General features: G+C 57.4%; 3 protein-coding genes across 10 annotated transcripts; 1 reads left to right on the forward strand and 2 right to left on the reverse strand.

The window, feature by feature from the left end:
• The first annotated feature begins 332 nt into the window (after window positions 1–332).
• Window positions 333–8,229, forward strand: B4galnt1 (beta-1,4-N-acetyl-galactosaminyltransferase 1). Of its 4 annotated transcripts, XM_052753549.1 has the most exons (11): window positions 333–690; window positions 1,171–1,392; window positions 1,940–2,104; window positions 2,200–2,306; window positions 2,712–2,752; window positions 2,894–3,074; window positions 5,494–5,592; window positions 5,721–5,911; window positions 6,546–6,686; window positions 6,875–7,115; window positions 7,554–8,229. In XM_052753549.1, the coding sequence occupies exons 2-11, from the start codon at window positions 1,172–1,174 to the stop codon at window positions 7,769–7,771; spliced, it is 1,605 nt and encodes a 534-aa protein (XP_052609509.1). In that variant the 5' UTR covers window positions 333–690; window position 1,171; the 3' UTR covers window positions 7,772–8,229. The 4 variants fall into 4 exon arrangements, 2 of the variants coding, with proteins under 2 accessions (XP_052609509.1, XP_052609508.1); XM_052753548.1 differs by lacking the exon at window positions 333–690 and having other exon boundaries at window positions 721–1,392; XR_008221720.1 differs by lacking the exons at window positions 333–690; window positions 7,554–8,229 and having other exon boundaries at window positions 717–1,392; window positions 6,559–6,686; window positions 6,875–6,988.
• Window positions 8,230–8,323: 94 nt separating this feature from the next.
• LOC128119871 (solute carrier family 26 member 10) lies at window positions 8,324–16,150 on the reverse strand. Of its 3 annotated transcripts, none has more exons than XM_052753541.1 (18): window positions 15,786–16,149; window positions 15,157–15,267; window positions 14,160–14,317; window positions 13,800–13,964; window positions 13,407–13,559; window positions 12,562–12,644; window positions 12,265–12,412; window positions 12,048–12,161; window positions 10,621–10,698; window positions 10,436–10,531; window positions 9,891–9,997; window positions 9,723–9,792; window positions 9,541–9,657; window positions 9,419–9,449; window positions 9,257–9,339; window positions 9,117–9,171; window positions 8,913–9,019; window positions 8,324–8,467 (listed from the first exon to the last, which is right to left on the reverse strand). In XM_052753541.1, exons 1-18 carry the CDS (start codon window positions 16,129–16,131, stop codon window positions 8,429–8,431), a joined length of 2,061 nt encoding a protein of 686 aa, XP_052609501.1. In that variant the 5' UTR covers window positions 16,132–16,149; the 3' UTR covers window positions 8,324–8,428. The 3 variants fall into 3 exon arrangements, with proteins under 3 accessions (XP_052609501.1, XP_052609500.1, XP_052609503.1); XM_052753540.1 differs by having other exon boundaries at window positions 9,419–9,452; XM_052753543.1 differs by lacking the exon at window positions 15,157–15,267 and having other exon boundaries at window positions 9,419–9,452; window positions 15,786–16,150.
• Window positions 16,151–18,048: 1,898 nt separating this feature from the next.
• Arhgef25 (Rho guanine nucleotide exchange factor 25) lies at window positions 18,049–25,473 on the reverse strand. 3 transcript variants are annotated; one of them, XM_052753544.1, is made up of 16 exons: window positions 25,319–25,473; window positions 24,946–25,060; window positions 22,483–22,697; window positions 22,256–22,351; window positions 21,600–21,676; window positions 21,371–21,437; window positions 21,093–21,196; window positions 20,800–20,869; window positions 20,605–20,694; window positions 20,427–20,519; window positions 20,197–20,247; window positions 19,923–20,000; window positions 19,493–19,708; window positions 19,189–19,369; window positions 18,719–18,930; window positions 18,049–18,498 (listed from the first exon to the last, which is right to left on the reverse strand). In XM_052753544.1, the coding sequence occupies exons 1-16, from the start codon at window positions 25,415–25,417 to the stop codon at window positions 18,391–18,393; spliced, it is 1,872 nt and encodes a 623-aa protein (XP_052609504.1). In that variant the 5' UTR covers window positions 25,418–25,473; the 3' UTR covers window positions 18,049–18,390. The 3 variants fall into 3 exon arrangements, with proteins under 3 accessions (XP_052609504.1, XP_052609506.1, XP_052609505.1); XM_052753546.1 differs by lacking the exon at window positions 25,319–25,473 and adding an exon at window positions 24,681–24,795 and having other exon boundaries at window positions 24,946–25,038; XM_052753545.1 differs by lacking the exons at window positions 24,946–25,060; window positions 25,319–25,473 and adding an exon at window positions 23,651–23,867.
• Window positions 25,474–25,751: the final 278 nt, after the last annotated feature.

Here is a 25,751-nt window from a genome sequence, read left to right on the forward strand (position 1 = left end):
CCATCTTTGTTAACTTAGGCAGTGTTTATCTCCAGGGCTGTCTGGTTTCCTTAATCCCATCCTACCCACTCAAGTTTTCCTTGAGGTTAGAACACACGGCCCCACCTCCGGCCTGCTCTACCCAATTGTCGTCCCTAGGCTACAATCAGAGCGAACAGGGAAATGACGGGGACCGTGAACCGTTACCGAGCCTTAGCGGTTTGGGGGGCGAAGGGATGAGGGGCAGAGACAGGGACCTTCCAGCGAGGGCTCCCCGCCCGAGCAATCTCCTCTGCGCCCGCCAGAAGGCGCCGCGGCGCTCGCCATCCGCGCGCGGAGCCGGAGCCTCTGCCGCATCCATCCCGGGAGCCGCGCTGCGGTTGTGCGAGCCGGGGCGGGGAGGGCCTGCGCCCTCCGCTGCCTGCGAGCGCGACTCGGTGCCAGGGCTGCCCGGCTTTGTGGCTGGGGCTGGGGCGCGGCAGATCTGCGACTCGGTTCTCCCCGGCAGGAAACGTCCAGCACCACCCCCACGCCGCGGTCTACAAAGCCCCGGAGTCCGCAGGCGGGAGGAGCCGGATCCCCCACGCTGTCAGGCTCCAGCCCGGCTCCCGCATCAGGCCGCCCCCGGCCTCATGAGGACCCCCCGGCCGGGGCCGAGAGCCGGGCGCCGCCCGGACCGCGATCTTGCCGCGGCCTTGGAGCGTTAGACAGGTCAGTGCGCTGGAGCGCCCCGCGGCCAAGGTGTGGGCTGGAGCGGCCCCGCGCGTCGTCCCCGTGGCACACCGAGGCCACCGAGGGTCACCTCGGCCCGGGCACCCGCAGGCACGGGCGCGATGCCGCGCTTTCCCTGACAGGCCAGGTGCGCAGCCGTCCGTCCCCCCCCCTCCCCCGCAGCACCCCGGCCCCGGGAAGGCGCGTGGGAGTGGGGGTGGGGTCCCCAAGGGCCACGCGCCCAAGGTGTGGCGTGTCACCGTGCCGGGGGCCTGGGGTGTGTGCGGAAGCTCAGATGTGAGAGAGAGGCGGAAGAAAAGGAGGCCCCGGAGACCCCAGCGCAGGGAAGGGATGTGCGCCCTGCCGAACGGAGATGGGTGGCCTCGGAAACCTGCGCCACCCTCCGAGGCAGCTGAATGGAGAGCCCCAGCCCTCACCTTCCTTCAGCCCCTGGTCACCTCTCATCCTCCCCTATCTCAGGATGCGGCTGGGCCGCCGGGCCCTCTGTGCGCTAGTCCTGCTGCTCGCCTGCGCCTCGCTCGGGCTCCTGTACGCCAGCACCCGAGACGCGCCCAGTCTCCCGAACCCTCTGGCGTTGTGGTCGCCCCCACAACAAGGTCCCCCGAGGCTCGATCTGCCAAACCTTGCCCCTGAGCCCCGCTACGCGCACATCCCGGTCAGGATCAAGGAGCAAGTGGTGGGGTGAGTGCTGATCGCGGCGAGGTGGCGACAGAGCAGAGCTTGCTAGAGGAGGAGGTGGGGGGGGGGGGTGGTGCCTGGGAGCTTTTGTTTCCTCCAGGGCTGGACTTGGATGCTGCTGACTGGTGGGTGCAGTGAAGCGGGAGGTGGAGAAGGTTACCGAGGCTGGAACTAGGGGGGAGGGAACAGCAAATCTATCCTCCTTGAACCTTGTCACCGCCATTGGGGTGTGGGAGGATGTTCAGGCAGGGGAGCACCCCACAGACCGCCTGCTTCTTGACTTAGACTTGAGATTACAGAAGGGTTCCTGAGTGGCGGCTAGGTCGACGTCTCAGTAATTGGCCCTACTCCACACCTCTATAAAGCCCAGATACAAGGGATAAGCCTCTCGTCCGTGGTCCCCCCTTGGGAGCTCTTTGAAGAGCAGTGTTTAAGGGGGAAAATACCACATGGGAAGAGTTGAGGGACCCAAGTGCGGGGGTGCTTTGCGTGTTGTGAGGTAAATGGAGCCGGGGAGCTGCACTCTGAAGACCCTTTCTCCTCACTTCAGGCTGCTGGCTCACCACAATTGCAGTTGTGAATCCAGGGGAGGGAGCTTTGCCTTCCCATTCCAGAGACAGGTTCGAGCCGTCGACCTCACTAAAGCCTTTGACACTGACGAGCTGAGGGCTGTCTCTGACGCCAGGGAGCAGGAATACCAGGCCTTCCTTGCAAGGTGCCAGTGAGAAAGTCTTCGGGAGGGTGTGTGGGGGGGTGGTCGTTAGTGAGATCTCTCCTCCTGACCCCTTTGTCCCTCCCTCTCTACTACAGGAGCCAGTCTCTGGCCGACCAGCTGCTCATAGCCCCGGCCAACTCCCCCTTACAGTATCCCCTGCAGGGCGTGGAGGTCCAGCCCCTCAGGAGCATCTTGGTGCCAGGTAGAGAAGGAAGGTCTTAGGGAGTGAGTCGGGCTGGACTAGGCTGGATGGAGAAGAAATGGGGGGCGGTGTGTGGAAGTGAAAACCTCTGATAAGGGAGCTCAGGAGGTGGGAGGTGAGGACAGACTCTGTCGGGAATTACAGAACACCCGGGATGTTTGTGAAGAGGAATCTCTTCTTTGGTAACTGAGCAAGGGCTAGCGAGATAGGCAGGACAAGCCCCGGGAGAAATGTCTCTCTGATGGGAAGGAGTTGAAAAAGCAGTCCCTCTAGGGTGCGCTGTACTAGGCCTCCACAGGAGAGGTGGGCATGGAGTGCGGCGGGCCACAGGGTGGGAAGGAGAGAGTAAACCATCAAGAATGCAGGGCAGCCTGTGTGACCCTAGCTCCCCATCCTTCCTCCCAGGACTAAGTCTGCAGGAAGCTTCTGCTCAGGAGGTCTATCAGGTGAGAGAAAACAGCGAAGGAAGAGGCCGGGTGGGCATGAAGGGTGACAGACCCACCCAGAGAGATGCGGAGATCAAAAAAAAAGGGCAAGAGGTGGGTAGGTAGGGGGGTCTAACCCTGCTGTCTCGCACCCCCTGCCAGGTGAACCTGACTGCTTCCCTAGGCACCTGGGATGTGGCAGGGGAAGTGACTGGGGTGACTCTCACTGGAGAGGGACAGACAGACCTCACCCTTGCCAGCCCAGGTCTGGATAGACTCAACCGGCAGCTGCAACTTGTCACCTACAGCAGTCGAAGCTACCAGGCCAACGCGGCAGACACAGGTGCGAGGCCTGGGTAGGGGTAGGGTAGGCTGAAGGAACAGAAAGAACCCAGGAAGTCTTTAGAGAGCAAATGATAGAGGGTGTGGGAGGCACTCCAGCAGTGGCTAGAATTGCCAAGACCTGCGATGAATGTAGCGAGTGGGCCAGCCGCGCCAGGGCTGAGAGAAGAGGCCTTTGTGTATCGGGGCCAAAACAGGCCAGAGGGAAACCAGAGCCCTGGGCGTGGCCCAACTTCTGCCCATCATTCCACCATTGTGGCTCCTGGAAGTGACCTGTTCCTGGAGCCAGAGGACTCAGGCACCCCCATGATCTCATGCCTTTCAGGAGGGTGCACTGCCCACAAAATTTTCTAGCCCAACACTTACCTTGTCAGGCTCTCTCTTCCCGTTTTTCTCCAAAGCTTGTTCTCCTGAGTTTCTCCTACCTTCGGGCCTTTGCATCTGCCTGGAACGTTCTTCCCCAAGATTTTGTCACAGCTGGCTCTTTCCCAACATCTGCATCTGTACTCAAATGCTTCCTCTTTGCTTAAGGCAATTTTCCTTACCTCATAGCTCTAGACTTCTTTTTACTTGACCTAAAACCAGAATGTTGTTGTGTAATATGGGCAATTTACTTTTGTGTTTGAATCTTAGATGGTAGTTTAAAAAAACAAAACAAACAAACAAACAAAAAAAAAAAACAGAGCCAGATATCAGGGTGAAAGCTGAAAGATCAGAGAAGCAGAGCAGCCAGCCACTAGTTCTACGAAATCCTCAGCCTAAAGAGAATGAGTTCCTGTTTCCTCATGCCTTATATACCTTTCTCTGTCCTGCCATATTTAATCCTGGGATTAAAGGTGTGTGTGTTTCCCAAGCAAAGGCATGAGATATCAAGTGCTGGGATTAAAGGTGTGGGCCACCACTGCCTGACCTTTATGTCTAATCTAGTGGCTGGCTATGTCCTCTGATCCTCAGGCAAGTTTATTAGGGTACACAATATATCACCACGTACTTTTCTGTGCCTAAGTTTCCTGTCCTAGGGATTTATGTAATGGAATTACCATGAGGATTAAATGGCTTCATCGATTTAGAACACATTTTTTTTCCTTTTTTTTTTTCGAGACAGGGTTTCTCTGTGTAGCTTTGCGCCTTTCCTGGAACTCACTCTGTAGCCCAGGCTGGCCTCGAACTCACAGAGATCCGCCTGCCTCTGCCTCCCTAGTGCTGGGATTAAAGGCGTGCGCCACCACCGCCCGGCTAGAACACATTTTCAATTTTTTGTTTTGTTGTTAAAGCTATCTCCTTTCATGTAGCTCTGGCTGGCTATTCAGCTGACCTGGACTCCAGGTCCTCAAGCTTCTACCTCCCAGGATTACAGGTGTGTGCCACCACCTCCAACGTACAGAGGATTTTATAGCTGTGTAGTACAGAGCAAAGTGTAGCAGTCCATGCCTGCAGTCTTAGTGCTTGGGAAGCCATGACAGGAGGGTAGAGAGTTCAAGGGTAGACCAAGCTACTAATGCCATATATGTATATGCATGTAGTAAATACTTAGTAAAGATTAACTTTTAGAAACGTTAGCTCTTGCCGGCGGTGGTGGCGCATGCCTTTAATCCCAGCACTAGGGAGACAGAGCCAGGAGGATCGAGGCTAGCCTGGGCTACCAAGTGAGTTCCAGGAAAGGCGCAAAGCTACACAGAGAAACCCTGTCTCGAAAAACCAAAAACAAAAAACAAAAAAATTAGCTCTTACCTAGACACAGTAACGCTCACCTATAATCCCAGCACTCAGGAATCTGAGGTACGTAGGAGAATTGCCTCAGGGTTGAAACCAGCCTGGACTATGAAGCAAGTACCAAATGAGCCAGGGCTACATAAGCAGGACTCAGTCTCAAGAAGCCAAAAAGGGAAAAAGAAGAGGAGGAGGAGGAGGAGGAGGAGGAGGAGGAGGAGGAGGAGGAGGAGGAGGAGGAAGTTGTTCCATTGTCTTTGTCCTACCTCCTAAACTGTCAGTTTCTGGGCAGGAAATGTAGCTAAGTGGGTAGCATGCTTGTCTAGCATGCACAAGACCATGGGTTCAGTCCCCAGCACTGCACAGAACTCTACATGGTGTCTCATTGGGAGACGTCTATAGGTAATAACACCTGTAATCTCACTCAACAGGCAGAGGCAGGAAGTTCAAGGTCATCCTCTGGAGGAAAAATAGGGCTGGGAGCATGATCTCGGTGGTAGAGTGCTTGCCGAGCATGCATCGGGCTCTAAGTTCAACTCCCACCACCACAAAAACAGCAAAACGTAGGTTCCACGGAAGTCAGAACTCTATGTTCTTGCCCACCAAGGTCTGGGAAGGCAGAATGCAGAATAGGGATTTAAATCCTGGTCCGCTGAAAAGCGAATGTTCTTCTAGCCTTAAGGGCCCAATTGCACGTCCTTTCTTCCCAGTCCGGTTCTCCACCAAGGGACATGAAGCTGTCTTCACCATCCGCATAAGACATCCTCCCCAGCCCCGGCTGTACCCGCCTTCATCTCTATCCCAGGGAGGTGAGGTTCGAGGGATTAGGGAAGTAAAGAAGGGGTTGGCCCTGGGAGGGGCTGCGTTTCCACTTCTCCTTCCCATTTTTATTTTTTTCTTTTTTCTTTCTGCACCCAACCCTGCGTCTTGCTTTCAGCCCAGTACAACATCAGTGCTCTGGTTACCATAGCCACCAAGACCTTTCTTCGTTATGATCGGCTACGGGCGCTCATTGCCAGCATCCGACGCTTTTACCCCACGGTCACCATAGTCATCGCCGACGACAGCGACAAACCGGAGCGCATTAGCGACCCCCACGTGGAGCACTATCTCATGCCCTTCGGCAAGGTGCGCAGCCTGCAGAGCTGAACCGGGGCGCCAGAGGACTCTGGGAAGGGGGCGTGCCCTCAGTCTCTTGCAGCTTTCTGGGTAGTGATTAAGGACCACCTGCCTCAGAATCAAGTGTGCGCCTATTGTAAGGGATCCTGGGATCAGGAATCTTGCCTGTCTTATTCGCTCTGCGTTCCTGAAACGGTGCTTCATACCTATAAAAATAGCACGATCGAAGGAGGCACGCAGGAATGAAATGCATTTCAAGACCCTTCCCAAAAGATTCAAGATCTTTAGGAAGAGGGGTGGGAACCTGCGGATTTTTTTTTTTAACCTAGTTTCCGGTCACCCGAAAGCGCTCAAAAGTCTAGAGAGGAGTCTGGCGATGGTGGCGCACGCCTTTAAGCCCAGCACTCGGGAGGCAGAGCCAGTCAGATCTCTGCGAGTTCGAGGCCAGCCTGGTCTACAGAGTGAGATCCAGGACAGGCACCAAAGCTACACAGAGAAACCCTGTCTCGAAACACACTCCCCCCCCCCCTCGCCCCCCTCCAAAAAAAACGGCTAGAGGGGCACGGGCTGTTTAGAGGGTCAGGGGAGAAGGCAGAGTTTTCCTGCTTCTACAGACTCCCCAACCATAATCCAACTCTCCTAGGGTTGGTTCGCAGGTCGGAACCTGGCGGTGTCCCAAGTAACCACCAAATACGTGCTGTGGGTGGACGACGACTTTGTCTTCACGGCGCGCACGCGGCTGGAGAAGCTTGTGGACGTGCTGGAGAGGACGCCCCTGGACCTGGTAGGGAGGGGCGCGGCGGGTGGGGCGGGAGAGCGGCCCGGTCCTCGGGTGAAGCGGGTCTGGGGGACAGTCCTGGGTCCTGTGGTGCCGGAGCACGTAGGGCGAGGGTGGGGCAGGGGGCGCAGACAGGAAGCACCCCGCTCCTGGGCGAGCTAGCCTTAACCGGAGCATCCTCTCACTCCCGGCAGGTTGGGGGCGCCGTGCGGGAGATCTCGGGCTTCTCTACCACCTACCGGCAGCTGCTGAGTGTGGAGCCGGGCGCCCCGGGCCTCGGGGACTGCCTCCGGCAAAAGCGCGGCTTCCACCACGAGCTCGTTGGCTTTCCGAGCTGCGTGGTCACCGACGGCGTGGTCAACTTCTTCCTGGCGCGCACAGATAAAGTGCGCGAGGTGGGCTTTGACCCGCGGCTCAACCGGGTGGCACATCTGGGTGAGTGGCGCCCCCTCCTGGCAAGGCCTGGGAAGGACCTGACCCGGCTCCCACCGCCCCCCCCCCCCCCCCCACTGGATGCTAGGGCAGTTCTGGGGGACTGGGGTGTTACCAAGGTCTGCATCTGAGCTAAAAACAAAAAACTGAAACCTCCACTTTCTGACATTGCGTTTACACCTCAGACAGCACAGCTGCAGGTCGGCCTCGAACTCCCCTCCACTGCCAAGGTCACCCTTACTGCCGGCTGCGTCCCCAGGTTCAGACCTGCTCCGAGGAGGGAGCCTGGGGTTTATTGAAATGAGCTCCCCTTTAGGAGTGTCCTTCGCGACCGAGTTTTCGCACAGCCACCCTCCGGGCCCTAGACTTCAGTTCTCCCCGGGAACCGGCCTTTGCCGCCCTCAGGAGCCGTAACCGTGTGCTCTCCCCACCCTCACCCAGAATTCTTCCTGGACGGACTTGGTTCCCTCCGTGTTGGCTCCTGCTCTGATGTGGTTGTGGACCATGCTTCGAAGGTGAAGCTGCCGTGGGTATCCAAGGACCCGGGGGCTGAAACGTATGCCCGCTACCGTTACCCGGGATCCCTGGACCAGAGTCAGGTGGCCAAACATCGTCTGCTCTTCTTCAAGCACCGACTTCAGTGCATGACCGCCGAGTGAGGGTCGATCCGGGCCTTCCCTCTGTCAGGCTGGGCCTGCCTCCTCGTCCCTGCCAGGACATTTCCAGCAACCCCTGACCCCCTGACCCTCTCTTTCTACCAACCTGATCCCTAACAGGGGCTTGTCCTGGTGACAACCCTTCCTTTCTGTGAGTGACCAGAGGACTGATGGAGCCATAACCTCCCCCACAGCCAGTGCCAAGTCCTCCCCCAACCCCATTCCTATGGGGCAGGAAATGGGGGGGGATTTACTTTCCAAGTGCCAAAGAGCCCAGAAGGACTCTAAGACCCTCAAGTGGAAACACTCTCACCTCCTGAGGGGGCAGGGAAACTCCCAATGTGCAACCCCACCCCAGCTCCGGATCCAGCACCGTGTGGGCCGGCTTCAACACACCCCCACAGGAAGCTGTGGCTGGAGTTCTGTGGAGCTGGCGAACACACGGTGAAAGCCATTTTTTACTGGTGTCTCTGCTGTCCTTTGGAAATGGTGGGGCTCGGGGGGAACTGGAGAGGTCCACATGCAGACACCTAGACCCATTTCATGGGCTGCAGATAGTCTCAGCTTCATTTTATTGGTTGCATTTGGTGGGGGGCTCAAGGGCCGTGGCCTTCCTCACACACATACTGTTGGGGCCTCTCACACTCCGGGTGACCTTGGTCAGACCCATACTGTGCAGATCTTCGGGCCAGTGGGCTTCTGGGGAAGAAAAAGACAGTTCAGGAATATTAGGTAACAGCCATCCATATCCGAGACTCGGTTCTCTGGGAGCAAATCAGCCCTTAGGAGACCTTAGTGCAGGTCTTCGACGTTGGTGAGGGGTGGTCCACACTCCCTAACTTGTGTGTGTGTGTGTGTTTGGAGACAGGGTCTTTCTGTGTATCTCAGGCCATTCTGGAACTCCCTATGTAGACCAGGCTGGCCTCAAACTCATAGAAATCCTCCTGCCTCTGCCTTTCCCATGTGCTGGGGGATTAAGGGTGTCCCCACCCCTGCCCTTCAGTCCACTAGTTAGTTTCTCCCTGCTTCCCACTTGGTCTTCCTCAGTCCTCTCCCCCAATCCCTCTTCCCAGATTTTCATCTCTTCCTCCTTACCCTGGCCCAGCACCTCCCGGCTCCTGCCCCTGAGGCTACTTGCCCTTACCAGTCTCTCCAGAGCATGCGCGGCTGCGTCCTGGACACTCACAAAGAGTTGTTCTGGAGTCATTCTATCCAGGAGTCCAGCCCGGGTCAAGGTCTCCAGCACCAAGGCTGTGTGGGAAAGGTGTCAGGTGCTGGGGACCCCCAATCCCTCCCCAAGTGTCCCATCACAGTCCCCCCCCCACCCCCCACTTTTCACACCACACACCATTACACTGAGCCAGGAGGAGACAGATCCCGGCATCCTGGCATCGCCTGGTGAGCTGCAGGAACCAGACAGAGGGGTTAAACCCAAATCAAGGGAGTGGGGTGACAAGGAGTTTTCCCTTAGCTTCCCTGTGCCCTCACCTGTACCACTTCCCTGGCCCCCGCAGCATCTGCAAAGCTGATGCCGCTGAAGTCTAGGATCATCACCCTGATGGGCTCGGCACCTAAGATGGGGGAAGGCCGGAGTACCCAGACGCCTCTTCGGTTCACAGCCAAGTCTCCCTCTCTGTCATCCCGACTCACCTTTGTCAGGCAGACCACCCAGCTTGGGAGACTGCTGTAAACAGAGAAAAACAATGTGGCCACCTCCAATCACAGGCCTCCCAGTCCCAGAGGGCCGCTCCTCCTTGACCAAAAACCCTCACCTTGCTTCTTTCTCCAAACCCCAGATGCCACTCCAAGGTGTGGCGGAACTGCCCACGGGTCGCAAAGTAGAGTGGTGTGGGATAGCTCAGGATACAGAGGCCCGGAACCTGGAGGAGCTAAAGGGTGAGAGAGTCAGAGATGCCCTGTCAAATCGCTTCCTCCTGTGGCTGTGCCCACCCACCTTGTGGCTCTCTCTGAGTGGCCTGTAGAGCTCGGTCCCCTCAGCCAATCCAAGCGCCAGGCACTGCACCCTAGGGAAGAAACTGGGGTCAGATTCCGAGCCTAGCCTGGCCTGGCTGTAGTCACCCCCAAAGTATCTCATTTCAACCGTACCCGTCTCTAAGCTCACCTCTGAGTTCGGCAGACCACCGTCATCATAGAGACGACCACCCCCACAGCCAGGCCCAGGTCCACATTCAGGGTCACTACTGCCACCCACGTGACCATCCACACGGCCTGAAGGACAAGGATATGGGTGGATTTCCCAGGAGAAACACAGGTTCAAGGACAAACATGAGTAAGGATGACCCAGGAGAAAGGAAGCGCGGCAGAGGGGAGGGCTTATTTAAGAGTGAACACACCAACTGCAATAATCAGACCCTGGGTGGGCTGGGAGGTCTGGACTGGGGGTGAAGTTCAGTGGTAGGGAACTCTGCTAAAATTCATGGGGTTCTGGGTTCAATCTTCATAACCACCCAAAAAATTCCCCCAAACACACACTTGGGTCCGATGAGCTCGAATCCCAACCTTTCCCTTTTCTCTGGCATACGCATGAGGTCTGTGTGTTGGAGGTTGTGTGGATTAAAGAACTTAGGACCAGAATGATCAGCTTTGGTCCAGGGCAGAAGCCAGGGATGCTGGGGAGTGGCAACCTGGGCCAATGTCATTTCTCACAAAGTCCACGCGGCTGATGTGCCATAGCTGGGGCAGTTCCTGCATCTGGAAGAACATCTGGCGCATGCTGGAGATGTTGATGCAAGCCAGGACAGCCTTGAGACAGAGAAGAATGGGCCTTTGTCCAAAGGCTCTGGGATCCAGCCAGCTCCACTCAAGCACACAGTGCCTCTTCTCCTCCCTACCTTGGGCAGATAGTAGAAGAAAGGCCCCAGCCACAGGAGCACTGAGAGAACCACTATGCAAGAGAAGAGGCCGGCCAGCTGCAAGGAAGGAAAGACAGACAAGGGGGAGGAAGAACCTCCTCTACCCCCACCCGTGGGAGCTGGTCTCCCTGCCCAGCCTGTCCCATCTTCAGAAGTCTCCCTTCTCCCAAACCTTTGGCACATACATGCCCTCCTCACCCACTCCTTGACTTTCTGCTAGTCACACTTAGCCCCGCCCCCCAGTTAAATCTCTCAGATGTATGCGGGTCAACCTCGCCATTGCAGTCCATCTCCATCTTAAAAGGTCCTCTTGGTGCTGATGGCGTGACAAGCAGGCTACCCATCTGCTTAGGGGACCAGCAAAGTAAGGAAAACAAAAAATACTGGGGGAAGGGTGACGTGTAATTTTTTTTTTTAGAGGTCCTTATGGAAAAGGTCAGCATTTTATCGTGTGTGTGTAGCAGTACAAGTATGTGCAGAGATGACACACCCCTGTCCCGGTTCTTGTAGAATTTGACAATGGGAGTCTTCCTCTGTCACACTGAGGCAGGATCTCTCAGGTGAACCCAGATCTTGCTGTTACAGGGTAGCCTAGCTAGTCCCCTTGCTCCAGGGCACCCCATCCCCCACTTCTGTCTTCAAGACAGGTCGCCATACCCATGGAGCTGGGATTTGAACTCCTCACGTGTGGGCAGCAAGCACTTTATCCACTGAACCATCTCCCCAGCACAGCTGTTTTGTTTTGAAACAGTCTCTATGTATCCTAGACAGCCTTGAGCCCCAGATTCCCCCTGCTTCAGTCAGCCTAGAATTCTGGGTATGTAATACAACATTCAGCTATTATATATGTGTGTGTGTTAAAAAAAAAAAGTTGGTATGTACTCAAGGTCCTGCCTGCATGTATACCTGCAGGCCAGAAGAGGGCACCAGATCTCATTACAGATGGTTGTGAGCCACCATGTGGTTGCTGGGAATTGAACTCAGGACCTCTGCAAGAGCAGCCAGTGCTCTTGACCACTGAGCCATCTCTCCAGCCCATATACTGGGTTTTTCGAGACAGGGTTTCTCTGTGTAACAGCTCTGGTCTAGGCTGGCCTAGAACTCACAGAGATCTGCCTGCCTGTGCCTCCCAAGTGCTGGGATCAAAGGTGTGCGCCCCCACCGCAGGGCATGTTATTTATAATCTTTAGTTCATCGGAGGCACCATAGCTTTAGTCAGTGCTTATAGCCTACAGCGGTCCTTGTGGAGCTTGACTATTGTCTAATCCTGCTCCTTATAATCCCTCTCTCGTTCCCATCCTCTAATATATAGATGCTATTGGGGCATCTGCCTGTGCCCCCATCCTCTGTTGTCACCCCAGCCTGAGCACCCCATCTTTTCTCCTCACCCAAGGATTCTCTCTTACCTGTGTGTTCCCACCAGCATCCACCAATAAGCTGGTTGTAGCCAGTGTGGCCGAGTTGGGAAAACAAGAGAAGAGAGAGGAGACGAGGTTGGACACACCGTGGGCCAGGAGTTCCTGGAGGAACGTAAAGGGGTGAGGAGGAGGAAGACACAGGCACGGGAGAGTAGGGCTAAGGCGTCCCTCTGGGAAAGGCTGGCGTCCGCAATCAGAGTCACACCTGGTTGGGGTCAATCCTGTAGCTGTACTTGTCCGCGTAGATGGAGGCCAGGGAGGTGGACACGGCGAAAGTAACCAAGGCGATGGGCAGCGCGTCGGCCAGTATCCTGGGCAGCTCATCCAGGGTGGGGAAGAGGGGCTGGGGAAATCTAGACAGGGAAGGATCCAGGGTAAGGATGGGCTGGGTGCTCCGGGGAAACTGAGCAGAAAGGACAGATAGGATGGGGCAGGACGGGGGGGGGGGGGGAGGGCTCTGAGGGAGAGGAGGGAGAAGGAAGAGGCGTCTTCTCTCTCTTACCCTCCAGGCAATAGTCCCACTACCTGGACATTGTATCTTGTGTCCAGGGATGAAGCAAAGCACAGCACAGTGGCCAGAAGCACCTGAGGGAAATAGCAAATTAGGGCCCAGAAAGAGTGGGGGCTTGTGGAAGAGTCTAGAAGAGGTTCGAGGGGAAAGAGAATCCCAGTGTGGGGCTGGGTGGTCTCAGCACGTGAGGCCACGGAGTGTTTGGGATGGATGCCTAACAATTATATCTCACCTACCGTGAAGGAAGGGGCATAGTGTTTGCTGGGAGGGAGGGAGGGAGGGAGGGAGAGAGAGACAGAGACAGAGAGACAGACAGAGAGAGACAGAGACAGAGAGAGACAGAGACAGAGACAGACAGAGGATCTAAGAGGAGGTCCTTTGGGAATGATGGGCACAAAAGATACACTTGAGCCATTCTGAGCGGAGAAGCTGGACTATATCTAAGCATATCTGAATTGCCTGTGGAAAGCTCTGACATTTATTTACACAGGAAGAGAGTTACCCAGGTGGGCAATGAAAGGAAGATACAGTGGATTACGGTAGAGGCCCGTGAGGAGAGAATAAAACGTGCAGTGGGAAGAAAGGAGGCAGCTCGACCCGGGAAGTGGGACAGGACAGGTGGGCGGGCGGTTCTGGTGGGTCGATTGCTCCGGAAGATGCTTGGAGAAGCAGCACAGGTGTCCACGAGACGTCTCGCTTGTGACTCCTGTGCACTCCACAAGGGGGCATTCTACAAGGATCCGGTAGCCTCTAGATCCCACTGGATGGGTAAGATGCGGGGGTGGGGGTGGGGGGGACACAGCACGGGGCAGGCAGGGACCTAGGGTGGCCCTCACCATGACAACTTCTCCTGGGATCGGAGTGGGTAACCTGTCCCGGAATCGCACGTTCAGCTCCTTGACCGGCACTAGCAACGCCAGGCTGAGCGCTGAGATGGTCAGTTCCGCAGGACTGCTCCGGACCAGTGCGGTGAGCACCGCGGCCAGCGTCTGCAGGCAGGCAGGCAGGCAGGCAGGCAGGGGCCGTGAGCAAAGGCCGGGTGCCGGCCTTAACCAGCCCAGCAGACCCGAGCCAAGCTCTCCCCTCCCCAGCGCCCTCGCGCGCCGCAGCACCGTGCCTCCTTACACCCCTTCCCCGCTGCACGCCATCCCTCTGCCCTCCGCCCCTCCCCTTCCGAGTTATCCTTTTGCCGTGACTTCTAAAACCTCTTTTTTTCCCCCCACTCCCACCTTGAAGAGAGAAAAGCAGCCGATCTGGCGTGGGAGAGACAATCCCAAGAGGCTGGGCAGCTGCGACACCAGCACGTGCAGCGCGGCCCCGCTGGTCAGCGCCTTGACCACAGGCTCGGATAAAAAGGTGGACAGGACACCGAGCTGCAGTGCGAACATCGCCAGCTGCAGAGGAGGTGGAGGGGGGTGGACATCTACAGCTCGGGACCTGCCGCCGAGGCCTGTTCCTAACACACACACACACACACACACACACACACACACACACACACACACACACCCGCCCATCCTCAGGCCCAATTGTTCCCGTCCTCTTCGGTGGACCCATCCCCTAGGGGTCAGCCCTGGGTCCTTCCTTACCATCAGCGCCCCACTCCCGAAGGCCACAGCCGCTGCCGCCCCAACTCTCCGGGCTTCCAACTGCTCCCTTTCAACGCCGCTGAGGTTCCCCGCCAGGGGTTCGGGTACCAGCCGCTCGACCACAGAGCCGGTCATGAGGCTGAGGACTGCGAAAGTTCCTGCAGGCGGGGGCCAAACGCAGAGGGCTTAGCAGCCTGGGCCAGAGCAGCAGCCCGGACTCACTCCCGCAGTTCTAGAACCTTGGGAGCTGCTGTCCATCCACCCTCGTAGAAGCTAGCTGCCTGCACGTGAAGAGCTTGGGGTCCCGGGCTGGTGCCGCAGCCGAGAACCGGTGGGCAGGGAGGGAAAGGGCGCGCCCCCTGGCAAAAAGCGCCCCCTCCCGCAGGCTCTCAGCGGACTGTGCACCTCCTCTTTCCCTTCAAAGCCAAATTTCAGCAAATTTCACAGGGGACAAGAAGATCGGTGTAAACTCCCGCCTCTGTATCCACATCAGCGAGCCCTGGGGGGGGGGGGGTGTCACAGAGTTCTGTGCAACGAGGGTGGGAGGGTGGGGATGGGTTGGGGATATCCTGAGAGGTAGCAAGTAGGTGAGGGACGGTGGCAGAGGGGAATCGAGACCCAAAGCTTTCAAGTAGCAGACTTTAATACCAGCAAGAGGGAGGCAGGGCAGAGGCAGACAGATCTCTGAGTTGGAGACCACCTGGCCTATGGGGTAGTCTCAGACCAGCTAAGACTATACAGTGAGACTCTATTTCCCCACCCTCAAGAGCCTCAAACCCCCGACTATTTTCTTTCTTTTTGTTTGTTTCGAGACAGAGTTTCTCTGTGTAGCTTTGCGCCTTTCCTGGATCTCGCTCTGTAGACCAGGCTGGCCTCGAACTCACAGAGATCCGCCTGCCTCTGCCTCCTGAGTGCTGAGATTAAAGGCGTGCGCCCCCGGCCGCTCGGCTGACTATTTTCATCCTAAAGAGAAGTCATGGGCAGTCTGGCTGCTCACCAGTGGACAGGTGTCTCCCGGTGCCCAGCAGACTGTAGATGAGAACCGGAAAGAAAGAAGTGTAGAGTCCGAAGACCGGGGGCACCGAGGTCAGGAGGGCAAAGGCCATGCCTAGGAGGAAGTAGAAGGAAAGGCATGTGTGTGTGTGTGTGTGTGTGTGTGTGTGTGTGTGTGTGTGTGTGTGTGTGTGTGTTGGAGGGGGTCTATAGCCTCCAGGTACTGCCCTTCACCACACTCTTGGACTGGCATCAGGGACTATAAATCTGAGGGAACAGAGAGGTTAATGGGCCTCAGTGGGAGGTCGTGAGGCTGACAAGGTCACAGATCCTTGCCCACGTCCTGGGTGGCAGGTTTTGTGCCTCTTTTCAATTCTCTGAGGTGGAACAGAGTTCTAGATGTCTCACAGGATTGCACAGAGGAGGAGGCAGGATGGGGGGGGTGACACATGATGGAGTCCCACAGTCCTCCTCCCAAACTGAGCCTCAAATTCCCCCTCTCTGACCCAGCAGGGACACTGCTACTAACCCACCACCTTACCGCTCCACTCTCAGCTCCCCGGGGTTCCTCCCTGGAAACCTCCCGTAGCTTGGAACCCCCCGCAACAGGCCGTCGTCGCTGGGGCCTCTCACCCTGGGGCACGTGCACGACGCCCACGGTCACTCCGGCCACAGCATCCCCTAGAAGCCAGGCTCGCCAGCGGTACTGGGGCAGCCAGCGCAGCGGGGGGACCCGTGCCAGCAGCCCGCGCCACGCCCCCGGCCCAGAGCAGAAGCCGCAGGCTCGCCTCCTCCTCCGCAGCCTGCACAGCCAGGGTAGGCAGGGCTCCGCCGGGAGCTCCGGCTCCTCTGCGCCCCCGAAAAGCTCCTGGAACCGAGCGTGGGTGAGAGGTTCCCTGAACCTAGAGCTCAGCGGAGACTTCAGCTCAGAAACCTCTTCCGGACCTGAGCAGGTCCCGGAGACGAGTGGCCCACTCATTTTTTTGTCCTTGGCCCCCTGCAGTGTCTCTCGGTCTTAAATACCCCTCTGCCCCCCATCCCCCCCACCCCACCCCCTCTAGTCCTGAGCCCGCCTCCATAAAGCAGGGTCCAATCCGGACCTGTAAGGAGTACTCTCTAGAGTGCCTCCTTGGGTCAGGCTTGGGTGGAAAAAGTCCCTGTTAGGCGCCTCCTCAGACATCCTTAGCCGGATCTGACTGCCTGGAAGCCTGGGGGCGTGCTGTGAGGAACGGTAGAGAGATAAGAGACCCACAGCCACTTCCAGGGAACCTCACCTCTTCACTCGGGGGGGGGGGGGGGCTTTCCTCATTTACACTTGGAGCAACGGCAGCTGGTTTCTTTGGGTCAGTGGTCTTTCCCCTGTAATACTCCCACCACTGGGGTACAGAGCTTATTGCCAGCTGGGATTCCCCACCCAAATCCCATTCCCCATGTGGCAAGCTTACCCCAAGACACGTGTTTTATAACAAGAAAGCTAATACCCAGTGAGCAAGGACAGGGACAGAGAACTACCCACCTCTCTGCTAGGTAAGGGTGGCTGGGCCTGGTTTAGGGGAAATATTGACCTAATTTGAAATTTTTTTTTATAGGAGCTGCAAAGCCCTGAAATCCTGTTCTTTACATCCAGTTTTCTCCCCAAAGTAGGCATTCAGCAGTACACGTTTAAACCTACGGCATGCCACCCGCTGCTGGCGCGGCTGCCCCATTACAGCCGGCATTGGTGATTCCGGCTGCCCCAGGGGCACAAAGGGGCCACCCACCCACCTCATGTACCTGTGGTCCCCGAAGAGACACACATTCCTGCCGTTTGCTGTCATCCCCTCTTCCATCCAAAGACACTTTAGCAACCCCCCCCATCACTCTCTGGTTCCCCGGGTCCCTGACCCCAAAGCCCAGGGTGGGGTACAGAGAGGGTGGGCCTCTCCTCTTCAATTCCTCCCATTGTTCCCCAGAAATCTTATCTGGGCCTTACGTCCTGTCCCCCCCCTTTTGAATCCCTCCCCTCATTGTCAGCCAGAGGGACCTGGGGCCCGTGGGGAGGCTCCAGCATCTCCACACCCTCCCACCCCTGGGGTCTATTGTCTGCTGAGGAAGCTCCCGCACACGTGACTGAGCCCAGGGGACTGCTGGACACAGTGGACACACAGACACATAGGGACCCAGAGGCCATCTGGGTCTCTGTACACTTGGCTGCCCCTGTCCCAGGGGCCGTGCCAGGAGTTGGGAGGGGTGAAGACCTCTTCAGCGCTCCACTCTTAGGTCTGGGTTTAAAGAACCCACTCTTCTTCAGTGTGGACATACTTTCCCCACGAGGAGAGCAAAGGAGACTCTGGATCCTCTCCATCGTCCCGATCTTCGGCAGAACATGGAAGCCTCAGACAAAGGTACCCTGGATATTTTAGACACTAGTATCTTGATGTGTGTGTGTGTGTGCGTGTGCGTGTGTGTGGCGGGTAGTAGGCGGTCACAGTAGAGTGAACCTTCTGGTGGAGTTTGAACTGAAGAATAAATCTAGAACCCTGAAGGACCGAATAAAGGGAGACTACATTAAGGTAACTCTAGTTTCCCCTGAGTCCCAGGCGGGGACCGAGCGAATCTGTGATTGCGGTGGATGACAAAGACAGAGGGTCCTTTGATCATCTACCCCTCTCTCGTTTGTCCTTTGTTTGAGACAGGGTCTCACACTGTAGACCAGGCTGGACAAGGTCTCACGCTGTAGACCAGGCCAGCCTCACAAGGACCTGCCTGCCTCTGCCTTCCGAGTGCTGGGATTAAAGGTGTGCGCCACCACATCCAGCTTCTACCTCCTCTTCTCCTCAGACCCCTCCTCACAGGGCCAGCAAATCTCATCCCCACCACAGCCCCTCCATCTCCTACCACCAAGACAGCAGCCTAGTGATGTAACAAAACCTTTATTCACAGGAGACTGGAAAACAAAATCACAACAAAACCAATCATCTCTATCTGGTCCCTGCCCCAGCCCTCCATCCAAGCCCCTACATATCCTCCATTTGAGGGGATCCATGCATGGAGTGGAGCTGACGGATCCTGTGTTCCTTGTGCAGAGAAGAGTCCTTTCAGGTCTAGGCACTCCCCTTCATGTTGATCTCTCTCCCGGCCTTGCCCATCCTCCACACACCAGGAAGAGAGGACCCTGGCACATTGCCAGGATTCTCTTCCGATTCCTTGAGGGCCCAGTGGCTGAATCAGCACCATTCCCAAGGCCTTCCTTCACCAGTTATAGCTCATCTTCATCCAGCTTGGCCAGCCTGGCCTGACAGGGCGGGGTGCTCACAGCTGGGAGGGCTGGAGGGTTGTGAGGAGTCTGGGGGGCTTCACTGAGAGCCTGCAGGAAGAGTCAAGTTGAGGCTCAACAGAGGCCACCAGACGACGCTCACCCCCCTTCCGGTTAAAGCCCTAGCCAGACCACCCTCCTCTTGCCCCGGAATTAAACCGGAGAGGGTAAGGATGGAAAGTCACACAAAAGGAATGTGGCAGAAGAGAGATGGGGCGGGAGGAACAAATGCCCTCCCCTTCCTACCCTAGTAGGAGACTGTTCCTCATACCTGTACATCCAGGGGCGAGGGTGCTCTGGGCACCTCCCCTTTGGGCAAAAGCCGCAGGGAAGGGAGGGAGCCATTGACAGGTGTGTGCATGCTGACCTGGGCCAGGTCTCCAGGCCGCAGCCTCCCAGGGCTCCCTACCCCAGGCCCTCCTGGCCGCCCCAGGCTGTTGGTCTGGCTCTCCCGTCTCTGGTACTCGATGGGTGACTGCAGTGCTGGGGCAAGGTAAGGAGTAGAGCTGTGACACAGGGGAGGCAGACGGAGCCCCTCGCTTCCCCCTTCCTCCCACCGGCCTGCCCTCCTAAGTTAGCCGATGGAACGTGCTTGGAACTCTTAGAGGATTCTGGGTGGGTAGAGAGAGAATGGAGAGAAGCCAGGCACAAAGAACCAAGGGTTGGAGGTTGGTCAGGGGAGGGGTTCCGGAGGTCAAAGGGCCTTGGGAGCCTACTGCAGAGGGATGATGGGAGCTTCACCATTGAGAAAGTCACGCTGGCTATCCAGGATCTGGGCCACTTGCTTGATCCAGGCCTGACTGACTGCAGGGTCTGAAGCCTGCAGCACATAGCGCTGGATCCCACCTTCCGGCCCCCTAGATGTCAGCGCGAAACGGCAAGGGTTGCCTTGGAGGTTTCCCTCAAGTCCTAGGCAGCTCACCTGGATTTGCAAACACAGAAACTGTCCTCAGGTTTTGCAGGCCCCCTCCACCAACCCCAAGAGTCAGATATCACGAGGCGTCACCCCACCCCAGTCTGCTCCCTCCCCACGGCCCGTTCCCACCTTGATGCTGCTCTTGTACACGTAGCCAGGCTGTGTACCACCTCGACCTCCTCCTCCTCCTCCTCCTCCTCCCAACGCCTCGCTGAAGATGACAATTTGCTCAAACAGGAAGACGCGCCTCTCTCGACCCCGGGAAGAAAGCAGACCCCCAGCCTCGGGCTCTGTCACCAAGAATGTGTCCTGGCCCAAGAGCTTCCCCTGAGCAGTCAGCTTCCCCTGGAACCAAAGGACATGGCTGGCCTCTGAGAGAGCACAAGAAGGGTTCGAACAGAGCGCCTGCTTCTCCCGCGCCCGCCCCACCCCCACCCCCTCCCTGACACTCCCAACTAACCCTGGTGGAGTCTCAGAAGGTGATTCCTTATAAGGATCCAGAGTGCTAAGACCTGAGCTCTAGAACACTGCACTGCCGTTTCTTGCCCCGTTCCCATACCTCAAATCCACGAAGTCTCCCCAGGGACATCATGTCATCACAACGCTTGGGTACGAAGCACATGACCTCCACAGCTTGCTGGGATAGAGGTGAAGAGGGGCATTGTTGGACACACAGAGCCATTACTGGCAAACAGGCCTTCTTTGAGAGAGGCAGACAGTTGCCTCTCCACACATCACCACCAGAGGGGCCTCTCCCTAAAAACCAGACCTCCCTGAACCACCCAGAGATTGAGGTACCCACGAGACTAAGAGAAGGTTCCTGGGAACCTCACCTCCAGCTCGTCAGTCCGCATCCCAGCTCTGCTGTAATACTTCAGAAAGTCCTAGGACACAAAGAAGAGATGTTCAGGGAGGTTGTGAGCACATCCTCAGCAGCGCTCGCATCCAGCCCTGAGGACACCAGGGAGGGAGGGGCCTCTGTAGAGCCTTCAGAACCCTGAAGATGACTGAGGAAATGCCTGTCCCAGCCAGCTGTGTCCCCAGGGACTAGGGTGGTCCTGACCTTGAGCAACAGCTGGTATTTCATAATTCGCTGCACAGGTTTAATGAGGAGGTCATTGAGCTGCAGACGGTGTCCCAGCTGCTGCCTGAGCTCCTGGGGACAAGGACAGGCCTGAAAAGCCTGTTCATGCTGATTCTCTGCTTCCCTCCCCCCTCTCCAAGGCACCCCAGCCACTGACCTCAAAGTAGCTGTCCCCAAATTCTGACACCACATGTTCTGACTTGGGCTTATTCTGACAGTAGACGACATACATATGCAGCCGGCGCTCCTAACAGGGGTAATGTTGAGTAGATGATGGCATGGCAACCCAGGGCACATCTCCACTAAGCCCGGACCCACCCCAAGTCCTTCCCCTGCTAGAGCCCGGCCTCACATGTTTGATGAACAGCTGAGCCAACAAATCAGGATCTTTCAAACACTGCTGCAGCTCCTGCAGGAAATAGCTGGAAGAGTTGGGAGACAGGACCACACATGGAACACTCCTCAGACCACTCAGCCTCCTCACACACCCCCGATTTTCAGTCACATGCCCTCGTCACTCTCCCTACAAAACTCCAAGGCTCCCTGAGTCCCAGGGGACCCGAGGCTCGGACACAGAATCTAGGAGAGAGAGATTACTAGATGCATGCCCTCCCCCAGCACCTGGCTCAGCGCTGCATCACTCACCCTCTATGCCACTCATAGATCTGCTGAATGTTCCCAAACACAATCCTGTCGCGACCTCGAAGACTCTCAGGGACCCCCTGAGTAGCCATGGTAGCCATGTAACCCTGTGGGAAGGGTGAGACGGGACTGTGAGCATGTAACCTCGGCTCTGGGTAGCCCCAACACCAAGTCCAGAAGTGAGGGCACTAGGAAGCTGGTAGAGAGGAGCACCACCTCTTGAAGGTATCCCCAGGCGGAGGGAAAGGGTGAGTGGACGGTGGCTGGGAGGAGGAAACTACCTCTACAATCTGTCCCAAGTCATCCACGTACGTTTTTTCTGTTTCTACCAGCTCACTCAGGACAAACCTAGGGAGGACAATGTAGTGCAAGGATGCCATCACTTCAGAGTCCAGAGTCATCCTCAGCTCAGCCGGTTCTTCTTGGACTAAACGACCCTCCATGACCACAGCCACCCCCGGCGGGCCAATCCTGTGGAAGCTCGGGAACTGGAGTGTGCTGGGAACTTACATACTCCTTTCCAGGGCGACCTTCTTCTGTTCTTCCTCATTCTGGGGAGCTTGAGACAAAGTCTCCTCTTCAGGTGGCTAGAAGGTAAGAGCATCCCAGGGCAAAAAAGGAATACCTTTTCAGTGAGGAGCGCCTTTTCAGATCTATATTCATTTGTTTGTTGTTTGTTTTCAGACAGGGTCTCTCTATGTAGTTCTGGCTGTCCTGGAACTTGCTATATAAACCCAGGCTGGCCTTAAACCTACAGAGATCCACCTGCCTCTGCCTCCTGAGTGCTGGAATTGAAGGTGTGGGTCATCATACCTGGCCTAAGATTGATTTTTTTTATTATTATTATTATTATTATTATTATTATTTAGGTATTGGGGGTGTCACGTGTGTGCTGGTACCCACAGAGACCAGAAGAGGGTACTGGGTCCTTTGGAGTTGGAGATCCAGGTAACTGTGAGTCACGTGATGTGGGTGCTAGGAACTGAACTTGGGTCTTCTGGAAGAGTAGCAAGTGTGCCTAACCATTGAGCCACACGTCTCCAGCCGTTGTTTGACTGATTTTGAAACATGACCTCCTAGAGCCCAGGAGGGCCTGGAACTTGATACGTAGCTGAAGTTGGCCCTGAAGAGGTGCATGCCACATGCCCAGCTCTATTTCTTCATACCTGTGTCTTGTCTCCAGGACCCTCCAACAACGTAGTCAATAAGGTTAGTTCTGGCAACCCCTCTCCTGTGGCTAGCGTTGGTTCCAGCATCCAGTTCTAAGGCCAGACAGGCGACTGAGGTCATGAACAGTAGATGGGTTCCCCAGTGACCAGTGACCCCCCAACCTGCTGCCCTCTTTCCCAGGGTCCTTCCTGAAGGCCCTACTTCTGTGGCACTCCCTGCTCACCTCATACTGTCCTGTTTGACCACTGTCCGCCTCAGTTTCCACACTGAGACAATGTTTGGAATGATCCAACCATCTCCTCAGGCCAGTTACTGGCCCAGGGGGGACCGGAGAACAGGGGTGAGAGCTGAGGCCAGAGCTGGGGCCAGACGGGGCAGCTAGACCTGAGGCAGCAGAGGCTGACATGCTCCCCTCACTACCAGCAATGGAGTAGGATTCTAACGGGAGAAAAAGAGAGCAGTTGACGGACATTGCCCCAGCGCCAGACTTGGGGTCCTAGGGGGATTCCCAGGCTGTCCTCTCCGTGATGTTCAGACCCTGTCTTCCAGGGTTCCCTCTTTTGCCAACTCTCATTTGAACTGGCCAGGATAGAAATCTTTGCAAGGGCACCCTGGGGCGGAAGGACAGAAAACCTGGCTCCGAGGCCTGTACTCCCCCAGTTCCACGCGCGGAGGTTCCCCATACCCTGAGCACAGCACAGATATGGGGGTGGGGGCAGCCATCTGGGCAGATACTGGAAACTGGGGGGTAGCCATCTGCTTTCCTACAACACTCCCCCTTCCAATAGGTACAGACCATTCTCCCAGAGAGGGGTGAGAACAGGAGAGCTCGGCTGTCTGCCACCCCCAGACCCCTCCTCCTCCAGCGGCAGTAATTACTATATAATTTTTTTTTTTTTTTGGACTGCCCACCTCTCCAGCACATGCACATACCCAACAGAGAGGCCCTGAGGAGAGCGCAGCAGGGGGTTATCTTTGGTCAGCAATTGAGGAAAGCTGCCATCTGAGTTCTTTCAAAGCCCCTTACAGACAGTCACTCACCCCCCACCCACCAGTTCTCATTCCCCTGCTCTCTTCTCAGAATACTTTTCAGCCAAGTGATGTGAGCGAAGATACATGGTTCTGGGCCTAAGAAGATCGTGAGAGAATTTTTCCTCCTAGCCAGCTGATTATAGCAATGAGTCCTCTGACCCTTCCCCAATTCCCTCAACTTGGACGAGTAGAAATCTAGTAGGAAGGACCCTTAGATAGTCTCTGTTAAATCGCTTTCCTGGAAAACACAGAGGCTCCAACCCTAAATCCCTAGGGCCGGAGCAAGCAGATGCCCCAAACCCCAGCTCAAGCCACCACCACCCCCTACTCAAGGCTGTCCCCCAGGACCTCACACTCACCACGTCCCCCCCGGGCGAAGCAGCAGCCGCATTTTGCCAGCACTTTTCGGATCACTCGGGGACAGGCACAGCGACCCTCCTTGTGACCCCCCCGCATGGCGCCCGGGCCCCCCCGCACCCCCCACCCGGGCCGGCCATGCAGGGGGAATCACGGGGGGCGGGGCGGGGACGGCGCAGGGCGCACACCCCCCTCCCTCCCACCGGGGTCCAGGCTTGGGGATGCGGGGGGGGGGGGGTTGGGGAGGAAAGGGATGGGAAGCGGGGGTCCAGGAGTAGACGGAAGTCGGGGCAGGGGAGCGTGGAGGGAGGGCCGTGCGGGCCGGGCCGCCGAGTTGGGCGGGGAGGGTTTCCGGAACCCTGGCGGTGCGGGGGGCCCGGGGTCCAGATGTCCAGCCAGAGGGGGAGGGACAGTGGGGGAGGCCCGGCCGGGATGCGACAGCAGCTCCAGCTCCGTCTCCGGCCTCGGCTCAGAGGCGGCTCTAGGCCCGGGCGGGGTGGTGCGGGGGCCGACTGCCCGAGCCCCTGGAGGTGCGCGGGTCCGGGCCGCGCGGCGAGCGGAATAGCAGGCCGGGCCGCGGTGCTGCCGCGGGGAGGGGCCTCTGCGGCCCAGCTCCGCCTCCCCCTCCCGCGGCCCCAGCCCCCTCCCCCGGGCTCCACCAAGCTCCCACTCCACGTCCCGAGACCTCCACCCCTCCTCCCGGGCCTGGGCTCCCCCCGCCCGAGATCCTGCGCCCTCTGGCATCCCAGCTGCGACTGCGGGGCGCCGGGTTAGGCGAGAAGCCTGGAGGTGGGGGGTCTGCCTCGGTCGCCCCCTAGCCCCTGAGATGAAGGATTCTCTCTCTGGATGGGGCCTTGGCTCGTGTGAAGCGTTCTGGGGTTCTGGCTGTCTCCCCCCACCCCACCCCCTGCGCCCCACGCAGGACACGCGTGTATGGGGAACACTTTGTGAGGAACACAACCCAGGTGCCGCCCTCTCTCCCCCGACCCTTCTTTCCTCCAGGCCCCAGAACTCCAAGCTAAAACTAATCACCAATTAAGGCGAAGTCCAGGCGCCTGAGCTGGCCGAGGGCCAGGGGTGGGGCGCGGGGACACTCCACTCCGCCTTCGGGGGCTGGGGACCCGCCGAAGTGAGGACACACATCGGGCTAGAAGGCGAAGAGAAGCGTGGTGTCTGCGATTAAATGGTCCCATGCAAACTGGGTGCAAACCTTTATGTTACTATGAAGAGGATCTGTCTGAAGTCAGCCCTTGGCGCAGGATGGCAAACTGTGCCCCACCCAAGCCCAGCTTCTTACCCGGCTGCAGAGCCCAGGCGCGGACCTCAGGTTCGCGCTCCCCTGTTTGGACCTTCTCGGTACAATCACTCTCTGTCCTGGTACTCCCAGGCCCTAAGGGATCTCTCTTCGGGGTCTGCTGGGACAGAGTCACTGTAAGGAACCCCCCACCCCCGGGCTGCCTTGACCTCCCCCTTCCCTCTCCCTCCTGTCAAACTGCGCATTATTTTGAAAGGTTCAACAAGAACCTGGCCTATGGCCTTTGTAAGCGAACTTAAGGATCCCTGCCACTGCTCCATATAACTTTTGTTTGCGGGTAAACTGAGTCGTGGAGTGCAATTCTCCTGAAGTCCCCTAAAGACCCCCGACCCCACCCGCGGTCCCTCCTTCTTACCCCCTCCTGCCCGGGTACGGCGCATGCGCGTAGCATGCCCCCCATGACCCCCAGTATCCGGTCAGTGCGGCCAGGGGTGGGGCGGTCCGGGGGCTTCATGCTGGACCCCCTACCCTGCTTCAGGTTTCACGGCCGAGGGGCTACGGAAGCTGGGGGGCTCTGAGGCCTGCGTGCGTCCGGGGAGTTGCTGCGGCCGAATCCGCCCCCCTGCCGGGCTCCGCCCCCGCTCCCACCTCAGCCAAACTTCGCAGAAGGGGTAGGGTTGTTTCTTGCTCCCCGAACGGAGTTGAACAACAAACCAGCCCCTCTTAATCCCGATCCCATCCATCGAGATGTGGCCTAGGGCTTTGCAGGGTTATTGCAGCGCCCAGCACTAGTTCTACCCGTTCCCCAGGGTCCCAGGAGGTAAAGGGACTGTGCAGGCACGCAAGGA

Source organism: Peromyscus californicus, unplaced genomic scaffold, assembly GCF_007827085.1.
Source record: "Peromyscus californicus insignis strain IS unplaced genomic scaffold, ASM782708v3 Scaffold_24__1_contigs__length_46423439, whole genome shotgun sequence".
In the NCBI taxonomy this organism is placed as follows: domain Eukaryota; kingdom Metazoa; phylum Chordata; class Mammalia; order Rodentia; family Cricetidae; genus Peromyscus; species Peromyscus californicus.